At 28.3% G+C, this 11455-nt stretch overlaps 1 protein-coding gene across 1 annotated transcript; it reads left to right on the top strand.

Annotated features, from left to right (window-relative positions):
- Window positions 1-8804: 8804 nt before the first annotated feature.
- Window positions 8805-9284, top strand: LOC125193620 (auxin-responsive protein SAUR50-like). The gene has a single exon (XM_048091453.1). The coding sequence runs from the start codon at window positions 8805-8807 to the stop codon at window positions 9282-9284; it is 480 nt and encodes a 159-aa protein (XP_047947410.1).
- Window positions 9285-11455: the final 2171 nt, after the last annotated feature.

The raw sequence follows: 11455 nt of genomic DNA, 5'->3' as shown, positions 1-11455 counted from the left end.
TAATGGAGTTTACGAATGAGGATTACCAGATAAGGAAAATTTATTACGAAAACGATAGATCCGGGTCGGACCCGTTTCTCCTTCTCGGATCCGACCCGCCGACACACCTTGTTTATTCCAATTTATTTATTTATTTATTTATACACGAAAAAAAGTTTATTTAGTTGTAACATAAGAGAAAGTTTTTGACCAAGTATATTTCATTTCTATGTTTGCACATATTGTAAATTTGCTATAGAAGGAATTACTACTACTACATAATATAACGGATATTTACTCATTCAAAATAAAAGAATTGTTATAAAAATTATGAATAAACTCATATTAGTTTGTTAATACGTAATTTTAAGATTAAATTAATTTTTATATTGTTGTTTGATTAACAAAATTGAATGCATGGTAAAGTAAATACTTTTGCATACTTATCATATTTCATCAATGGGTGCGTTATATTGTTAACTATTTAAGTTGCTAACTCTGTTAACTCATCAATATAGTGTATTAAAAATGTCAATACGGTGACATCAAAATATCAACACATTACATTGAATTCAACAAAATTATGTGTTGACATTTTAATGTCTTCGTGTTGACATTTTTAATATACTACATTGATGAATTAACAAATTAACAACTTAAGAAAGTTAACAATTGATCACTCCCCTTTCACCGGTTACATACTCCATAATTTAATATTGTACCAAAGTATTTTGTTTGAGTGATAAGACACGATTTATTAAATAATTCATTTTAATTAAGAGTGTATGTTTGCAAGATTAATTTGATGATGGATAATTCGGCCAGCATATAAAATATATAATCACTCAAATGGATTATTATATCACCCCAAAATTGATGTGATTACTCACTGTCAATCAATGATACTACTAATTTTCTAAATAACTGCCATAAAATCAATATCCATTTTTTACCTCAATTTATTCATTTTTCATAATTATAAAAATTAATTCCCTTTTTATTCCATTTTTTGCATTCCCGCTACATGTGATACTTTGAATCTTCTTTATTTATAAATTAGGTTTCGACTCAAGTTACAATAATATCATGACCTGTAATAACTTTTTAATTTAAATTCTCAACGATGATTTATACTACAATGTATTTTCGAAACTTCAAATTATAGTTTCAGGTCGACAATGATCCAGTAAGCTCTATATATAAGTAATTAATTATACAAGCAAATAATTTCGTGTATCCATAGCAAAAAAGGTAGGATACAATATGATAATTGGTAGAATTGGGCCCACAAAAGAGTTTGTTAAAACCCAAAAGTTGAATTTCCCTTTTATGGGCCAGGCCTACAATCTGTTTCTGGTGATCCGGTTGACGTGCTGTTTTCAATTTCACCATGAAAAGAAATTACTTCACATTTCAATCACATTTCACCTAAATTAATTACAGGCTAAGGGCTCGAGCTACTAACGTCATTGAATAAACGATCATTCATTATTCATCTCCAATTATTTTAGCAGGGTATATTGTTTGATATTGTCTGATAAAATATTATTTCAATGTTCCTAAACGATAGTTTACTATTCCTTTTATTCATGAATAGGAGTCTCGGTTCACTTTTATCATAAATGGTAATAGGGCCTGACATTCCATCAACTCACTCTACTCATATTTCATTTAAAATTAATATATACAAGTAAAACTCATATTCCACTAATTTTTTCCAATCCATTTTTCTTAACATTTCTTAAAACTCGTACTGCCGAACGGAGGGAGTATTATCATATTGGTCCGCCACCAAAGTTACTTCACTTCTATTTTTAGAAGTTTTTCACCATATATTAGTATATTAATCTTGTGGATTTCATGAAGATAAGTTCATCATCTTTTAAATTCTTATAATTGAGGCCATGCAAGAGCTCAAAAACGTAATAGAACCAGTTATTGAAGCACGATTTTAGCAGTAAGACGTTTCTCTTTTACTCAATACATAATAAATTGAGTATTATGTAAACAAATTAGAAATAATTATTACTATATATTCTATAAAAACACACCATTGAACCACTCTGACCTTTTAGGTCAACGACTAAGCAATTACTACAACATTATTATGGAGTACAAATCTACTTTTTATGAAATGTTCGAGAATTCAACTTTGCAAAATCAAATGAAAGTTAAGTTGCGAAAGCTACTGGTGTAATATATAAATAGAATCCAACTTGCGTTTGGTAATTAGATACCTACGGTATGGAATTTCAATAAAACAAAATTATGCCGCCGCATTATCTCTTGCCACACAAAATTAATTTAACAATTATTCACAAAAAAACAATAATATAGTAATAATAAATTCGCAATTTGCAATTATGATTAATATTATACTAATACTTAATGCACACTTAGTTACTTACCTTATTTCATCAATTATAAACAGAGGTGGATATTAGTTTGTTTTCTCATATTTTTTCCACCAAAATTATTCAGAGATAAACCTCTCATTCAAAATGCTACTCTTTCTTTTTTGAGTTGTAGTACTCCTATCAAATAAGATGTGATTTGTCAATATTTAAAGTAAATTTTTGGTTTATTATCTCTACTCATTCAAATATTCAAATATTTTTTTTTCTATGTTTTAACACATTTAACAATTCTACCAAAATTCAGGTCTCAATCATTCAATAATCAGGTTATCTTGTATGATATGTAATGAATGTTTATTATTCGGTTTTAAAATTTTAAAAAGGTAATCAAATATTTTTAATCAAATATTTTTAAGATTTTCAGTTATATTTTCCTTTTTTGATATGGGTGATTAATCAGTGATTATTTAGTTGAGTATTTTACTACTGGAATTTATTTATCTCAAAAGTGGCCTCTCTGGTCACCAAAAAGCCCATATACAACATGCATCTAAATATATAAATATAGACTTCTTATCAAACAAAATTAGTAGTAATATTTAATGAAAATCTTAGTTTATAAACCGTTCGGTGCTCAACTTGTTTTTTATTTTTATTTTTTTGTAAGAAAGAGCTTGCATTTTCTTGAATTAATTGGACAAAAAATGCATATAATATTATTGAGTCGTATAGGTTAAGAAGTTGTCTTTTCTAACTGAAGATTTTAATTGATATTCAATGTTCCATGTGACTCAACAGTAATTTTTCTATCCATATTTAAGAAAATCACACATATTTGTACGTTTTCGAAAAGTCAAGATATTCGATATCACCCCTTCAAACTGACATAAAGGTGTTACTGTGTGTGTAAAAATTCAAAGTGACAACCAAGATTAAACTTAACCATCATTCCAAGGTGATTATGAAATCTCAAGCATGTGCTTAGCATAATTTGGGGGTCAGATTTAAGGAATTTCTACTTGATTAGCACAAACATAGGAATTTACACTGTCCCCGGATTTTATATCACATACTTAATTGTACTTTTTTCTTTAAATTCCATATTCATTGGTTTACTACTTTATATGTCCATGATTAGAGTCTATATTAAGTTCGTCATGAGTTTTAAGAAAAATATACTACAAATGAAAGTGAGTTGAAGAAAATAATGAAATGTAAGTCATTATGAGTATTTAGTTTTATAATGAAACGATTTTATTTACTATTTATAATAAAAATAAATCGGGCCTCCTAACTGCAGTTGGATCGAGATGGCAAATCAGAAGTTCTAATTGCTGACATAGGAACTAAGTATAATACTCCCTCTTTTCTAAAAAAATAAACAAACTTGTAAATGACATGAGTTTTAATGTACAATTGATAAAGTAAGAGAGGTGGAAGAAATAAGAGAAAGAGAGGATAAAGTTAGTGGAAGTACTACTGTATTAGTGTTAGTGGATTATTGGATCCACGGTAATAATTTTGTATAATTTGTTAAAAAAAATTCATATTTAGACGTGTACTAATTTTAGGAAACTATTTTACTTTTCTCTTTAGGACAGGAGAGATCGTTTCTACAAAATACATTGATCATAAGAAAATGAAAATAAAACGCTCATTCAGAAATATACTCCATTTGTCCACTATTAAGTGTCATACTCTCTTAGGGATTAACACTAGTTTTTAAAATATTTCCTCCACCTAGATGTTACATTTTTTTTTCATACAAAAAATTGACACATTTTCTTTTCTTAAAAAAAATACTATATAATTAATATACTAAATATAAAATGTAAAATGGCTCTGGTTATTAATTAAAATGTTCATCACATGCAGCTATTTTCCCCGTTCTAGTAAATATGACAAAATATTTAATGAGACAATATATTTTATTTTCTTTTAAAAAAAGTTTAGTGATAGTCCCTAATTCTTGGTTATAGATTATAGCGACTTTAAGTCTCTAACCCCAAATAGTCAAATTTATTTTATAAAATTTAACAAGAGGCATGTGATAACCAGAGCCATTTTACAAAAGAGGCAAATTTCAATAAATTGACTGGTGAACTAATTTGTTATTTAAGGGAGCTTAATATTATATCAAAGCGACACATGCAATTAGGATTATTATACTTGGTTGAATACAATTTCTCCTCTACTTCCTAACCTTGACTGCTAAACATGTCTTTTTTAAATACTATTATTGGTGAGACTATTTTTTTTTTCGAAAATAATAATGGTCAATGGTTATAGCATTGGATACCAGTGGACATAATTAATCGTTGAAATAATAATTGTAACATCTGATTAACAGTATATAAATATAATATGTTAACTGTAAGCACTGATTTGCAATTTGCCCTTGGTAGTCAACATCGACGTAACATAAATAAAATATTAAGTTAATTTTAATTAATTCTATAATCATAAATTGGTATGGTTAACTTCAAATGTAAGATAGAATCACACGGAAGATTCACTCTAATTAAAAAATTAAAAAAGCTGAAATAGTACCAAACGATAGTAAAATATTGACTTATGACAACGAATTTTCAAAATGGTCTTTTCAGAAATAAAGTCCTAGTACTACTAACAAAATACAAAAAAAAAAAAAAAAAGATCAAATTTTTAAAATTCATTGGTGTAAAATAAAGGTAAACTTAATTGTTACAGTGTATCTCGTAAATGAAATTTATTGAGGCGCATAAATTAAGTTATTCAAAGTCATCAAATATTGGTGAAGCCAATAAATTGCCCTTTACATTTTTGTATATAAAATAATTGTGTTCCTTTGTAGGGACACCAGATAGTGTAAATAAATAAATTCAAATTTCGTTGTTTGCCCAATCTCCAAACTTCAAAAAAATTTATTTGACCAAATGAATATCACACGATTCACACGTCTAGTACAAGCAATGCATGCAAAAATTATGAATTTAAATAATATACATAAAATACATATCATCTTTATCATTATTTTTTAAAAACTTGTATACGTCTTCATATACTAAATACTCTCTCCGTCCCAGATAATTTTAGACACTTTGACCCGGCTCAAGTTTTAAGAAATCTAATGGAAAGTGGGTTGAAAAAGTTGGTGTGATGTGAGTCCTACTTTTAAAGTATTAATTTTATAATAAAATGTGAGTAGGAATGAGTTAGTGGAATATGAGGTCAACTACCAAAAATGGTAAAAGTGAAGTGGGACAAATTATGTGGAACGGCCCAAAATGAAATATTAGATCGAATTATCTGGGACGGAGGGAATATATATATTGAGAAACTTAACTATTTTTATATAAATTCTTACCCCAATTTATGAGACCTCGAATTTATTTCGTTTGTAGCTTCTTTTAAACAGTTTTTTTTTTTTTTCTTTCATATTTTAGCAATGTGATGTTATTTTCGTATTAAATATAAAAAACATGCTAAAAAAATCGTCTAGATATGCCTACTAAGTTTGTCAGTCAATGGAACCTTTAATTGCGTCTTAAAATTTGTAAAATTTGCTAAATATATACGTAAAGCGTGCTTTATTTTAAAGCAGAAAGATCATAAAATGTCTTGCACTTTCTAATGTTTTAATAGTACTCCTATTATTTATTTATAGAAGAAATGCTCATGGTCGAAGCACATAATAGTTCATAACAGAAACAATAATAAAAACACTATAAAAATAAAATTAAACGTTCTATTCAAATCATTATAGATAAAAAGACATTAATGGATAAAAAGAGTTGCCATACATCCCCACATTATCTGTCAATCTCATCCGCCATCGAGAGAAGTGATTTCATCTAAAAAATACTAAATGTTTATGGAGTATTAATTATGTGTTAATAATTCATTACTTATAAGTTTCGTTCAAAAAATAATTTTACCGACAGTCACTAATGCTGTGTTTTAAAGGACTAGAAATTGACCCTAACTAAGTTATGTAATGAATAATGGGAGTGGGATATCATCAAGTGGACGAGTAGTAAGAATTAAGGGACCATAGGTATCTTTAATATAGTATACTATATATAATAGGGTTATTAATTAAAGTCTGAAATAATATGTAATACTAGTATATTCAATATTTGGAGTTTAGATTCAAATTGGGGGAATAACTTAGATAGTTCCATAAGAAACCAATACGATAGTAACTTAGTATATCAATTACTTTTAAAACAAATTAATTACAAGTATTTGTTTAAAACCCATAGAAAGCAAGGCTAGTGATGATAAATAACTTTTAAAATTTTGGTTGCCCACACTAAACCCTTTTCAATTTTTTCAAAAATAATTTTGTAAAATAAAATTTGAGATTTTAAACTATTAATAAATTATCAAAATACATTAAATAGCATTTAAATATTAATTAAATTAAATTATTTATATATGTATATTGCACGGAGATAAGAGATTCGTTGTAAAAAAAAATTTAATAGTAGATCATATAATTTACCGTAAAATAATAATAATTGTATTAATTCTGCTTTTCAGGAAAGAATTAAAGGCCATCAATAGGTCGTTGGCAAGTATATAAAAGTTACAACAACTTTTCTATGATACAAAATAAAAGTAGCTTTAATTTAAGGAGGTTAATTTCATTTAATAAAAAATGCTTTTCATTCTTTGAGGTATTTATCTCTCTGGTTGTTATTTGCTGTATACTTTTAATTATGAGGGTAGCCACCTTACTAATTAGTACATGTCGCTTTAGCAAAATTCTATTAGAATATGTTATTACAAAAAAATTCATCGATTATTGGTAGTTTGCATCACCTAGGTGGTTAAATTTAAAATTTAAATTCATCCTCCCAACTCCTTTTCTCTTATATCCGGGTTTTAAAATTTATATAATTGTATGCATATGTGTTGAATTTATTCACACGATATTAAATTTTATTTACTACTCTATTTAATTCGTGCCAAACTCTTTTATTAAATCACACCCAAATTTCTCATCATAATATACTATATATTTTGTAAAAAAACATACGTGAGATTAAAATTTATGCAATCATAACATGACTTACACATTTTACAAATAAAATATGAAAATGGAAGACATCTATGTGGATGCATCATGCATGTGTAAGAACAAATGATACTATTACACTAGTTTGTGACAATATTTAATTAATGTTCCATTTGCAAATCCAAAATATCATACTGTACTTATAATTTATCATAAACTTAAGAATTATGCAACCACACAGTAATTGAATTGAAATATGCATGGCTATTTGCCTATTTGGTTTTGAATAATAAGGTATGATTGATAAAATAATTTAATTAAATTTAATTAATATTAATTTTATATGATTAGATTCATGGTAGATAGTTTGGGCTGTGCCTAACTAGGAGTTATTTAATCACTTCCAAATTGAGTTAATTATTTAAACATCATTCAGTCATACAAAATTCTCAAAACACCCACACAGCGATTATTATTTAATTTATTTGTCCTTATCTTATATTTTATGAATATAATAACGAACCCTACTTTAATAGAAATTAATCATATTCGTTCAATATACTACTATTATTCACTATATATAATGGATCAATTCAGATGCAAAATTAAATAATCTTAATCTCCAGTCCTTATACGATCAATATATAAAATAATTGTTGAGATTTTTCTGTAATTTACTATTTTATGAACATTATTTGGTAAACAAATGACTACCTGTCGCCAAAATAGAATATACTAATATCTAACATAAACAAATTCATGAATGGATGAACATGCCAATATATTTTTCAACTAATGCATGCTTATATATATCAAAAAATGTAATCACGATCACATGTATTGCTATATTATTTGTAGCAACAACTTAAATAATGTCCATTTAAAAAAACCCATTTTGCAACATTAATTAGCTATAAATCAACGAACGATCACCCTGGCACGCCACGTACTTAGTCAGCAGTGGCGAAACCACATTGTTGGGCGAGCCGAGTCCCGACAACTTTGATCCTTTAGGTATGCTTTATTAAATTTATGCCAAAATCATAATTTTAAAATATTATAAGTATTAATTAAATATTATTAATAAATTTGTTTTATGCTGGTACTTCGATTCTACTATAATTAATCCATTCCACTTTACATCAAGATTCTCAGAAATATACTGAAGTTTTGTAAACCAAATTGATAATATTTACTTTTATATTTAAAAATAATAATTATTTTCGTTTCACGTAAATTGTTTATCATTAATATCAAATAAAACAAAAATTAATTAATCCACGGAGTAAATTACTTTTAGTGCGGATAGGGTTGAGGGGTAACATGGTAAATTATTATACAGGGGTAATTAGTCATTTCACATCTGTCAACACAACTCAATGTAAATTAGGACTCTCCACCTTCAATTCTTCTCTCCCTCTTCACTCTCTCTTCTCTCTCTCTCTCTCTCTCTCTCTACAGTGAAAATGGCCGCCGCGATTAAGAAGGTGAACATGATCACCCAAATCGTGCGGCTGAGGCAGGTCGTGCAGCGCTGGAAGACAAAAAGCCTCTCGCGCCGCTCCCCTTCCTCCTCCTCCTCCGATTCCGACGAATCCCCCAAGTGCCGCACCCCCTCCGGTTCCCTCGCCGTCTACATCGGGCCGGAGCGCTGCCGCTTCGTAATTCCGACTCGATTCCTCAATTTCCCGGTCTTCGTCGCGCTCCTCGACCAGGCGGAGGAGGAATTCGGCTTCCAAACCGCCGGCGGCCTCGTTCTCCTCTGCGAGCCCGCTTTCTTCTCCCAAATCCTCCGCCTCCTCGACGACGACGAGGAGCGCTTCCGCGGCCTCAGCCTCGAGGATTTCATCAGCATTGTCGCCGAATTCAGCTCCGACAACTTGTCCTGCAAGGAATCGTCTTCCTCCTACGGCTTCGCGCCGCTGCTGCACAAAACTAGGGTTTGAAAAAAAATCCCCAAATTGATCCTCGATTTTTTGTTTTTGCTATGGTGGAGTGGAATAGTTTTTTATTTCATTTTCCATGTTTTAAGCCTTTTTTAGTAGCCTGATTAATTAATACATCCTTGAGGCCAGAGTTTTAATGGCGGATTGCTGGTAACTCAATGAGATGTCTGATTTTCTACCTTTTTTTCTTCTTCTCAGTTTAGAGGAATTGCATTGTGATGAAAATGTAGTTTATGGGAATGGAAAAATCTGATCTTGATTGATTGATCTATGAAATTAGAAAATTTTATGTAGATTTGTTTGAATTTTAATATTGGATGTTGTCATGTTACAGTGAATAAATCTTGAGACAAAATTATGAAAAGATTCAACTCTCCATTACTCTTGTTAATTACAGCTATAATTATATCTTAACATTTAAATGATATACTCCATTGGATTCTATTTTTGTTAAAATTGAATCTTAATAGAATAAACTGAAATTCATTTTTTAATATAACTAAATCAAAATAATGAAATTGATTAAATAAATAGAGAAAGATAAATACTGATACTCCCTCCATTCCCTCATAGTCGAGGCGGAAATTTTCGGAGTTTAAGAAATAAATGTTAAGTGTGTTAAATAAATAGATAAAAAAGTAGAGAGAATAAAGTAAAAAGTTAATAAAGTAAGAGAGAGTAAATTAAGAAAGAGGAAAAAATTATTATATATAGAAATGACTCAACTATGAGGGAATTTCTCAAAATAGAAAAATGACTCAACTATAAAGAAATGGAGGGAGTATCGAAGTTCATGAAAAATAATTTTATTATTTCATTATCTTTATCTTTTTGATAATGTATTAATTTTTACTATTTTTTTGGACCAACAGTTGTTATTTGATTGGTTTTCCAATAATGACTAATGAGGTGAGATCAATTTTGATGTCAATTATTCGAAGAAATAAAAAACACGCAATAATGACATATTAGAGCCCCACTTCAAATTTAAATTAAACAAAAAAAGTAGTGATTCATAATTTAGCTTTTTTACTTTTTTATAAAGACAGTGTTATTTATTTCAGGTTGTAGTTTTTTTTATTTTTATAATTGATTTGTATATTGAAGTATCAAACTTTATTAGTAAGTTTGACATTTATTCAATTAACTTTTCAAGATTTTTGTTGTTATTCGACTTTTCGTCATTTTCTTTTCAATTTTCATTCGATTTCGTAAAAGTACTAGTTTAGATACTAATTCAAGAATTATTAATTTCACCCCGGCCCCTAAAAAATCTCAAATTTACTAATTTAAGTTTTAATATTACTAACAGAGGAGTACTAATTTAAGTTATATACTAGTAGTATTACTCCTTCAAATACATAGTTGGTTTAAAATATACATGGTAAATGCACAAATTAGTTCTTCCTAAATTGCAAATAATTATTGTGAAAAGATAAATATATGGTATATTAATTTATTTTAAATTAGTTATTACGTTGTGTAAATTTATCTCACTTTTATACTCCATTATATAATTATATTCTAAAATAAATGCCAGTGGCTACCAGCGATGAAAAATGATTAAAAAGTTGTTGTTAATCAATTGCTTCTTACTATTTTCTTAAGAATGATTTTGTCGTTAATCTATCGTTACGGCCGTTAGTTTATATACTAGTAGTAATTTATTTCGAGTAGTACTAAAATTAGTCAAAAATCGAAATGAGCTTATATTAGCATATATGTGGTCAAAAATATATTGTAACATTTTACTTAAATGTTAGGAGTATTTGTATTAAATGATACGAATCTATCAAAATTTTGAACATAATGGCTTGAATCTATAAAAAAATTCAAAATCTCAAGACCTATCTCATCCTTCACATTCGTTACAATATTAATTTATCACGAGACCTATCTCATGATCTCATCCTTCGCAATCCACATCCATTACAATATTACATATAAATGTTCGGTCACACAATATTAATTTATCATGAGACTTATCTCATGATCTCATCCTTCGCCATCCACATCCATTACAATATTACATATAAATGTTCGGTCATACAATATTAATTTATCATGAGATTATCCAATACTGAATTGATTCAAAATTATTTAACATTAATTTTATCATGTTAAGATCACTTGAGACTCGAGATTAAATATTTATGCATTTGAACTTTATA

This window comes from Salvia hispanica, chromosome 6 (assembly GCF_023119035.1).
Source record: "Salvia hispanica cultivar TCC Black 2014 chromosome 6, UniMelb_Shisp_WGS_1.0, whole genome shotgun sequence".
NCBI lineage: Eukaryota > Viridiplantae > Streptophyta > Magnoliopsida > Lamiales > Lamiaceae > Salvia > Salvia hispanica.
This window is presented reverse-complemented; position numbering and strand designations above follow the sequence as displayed.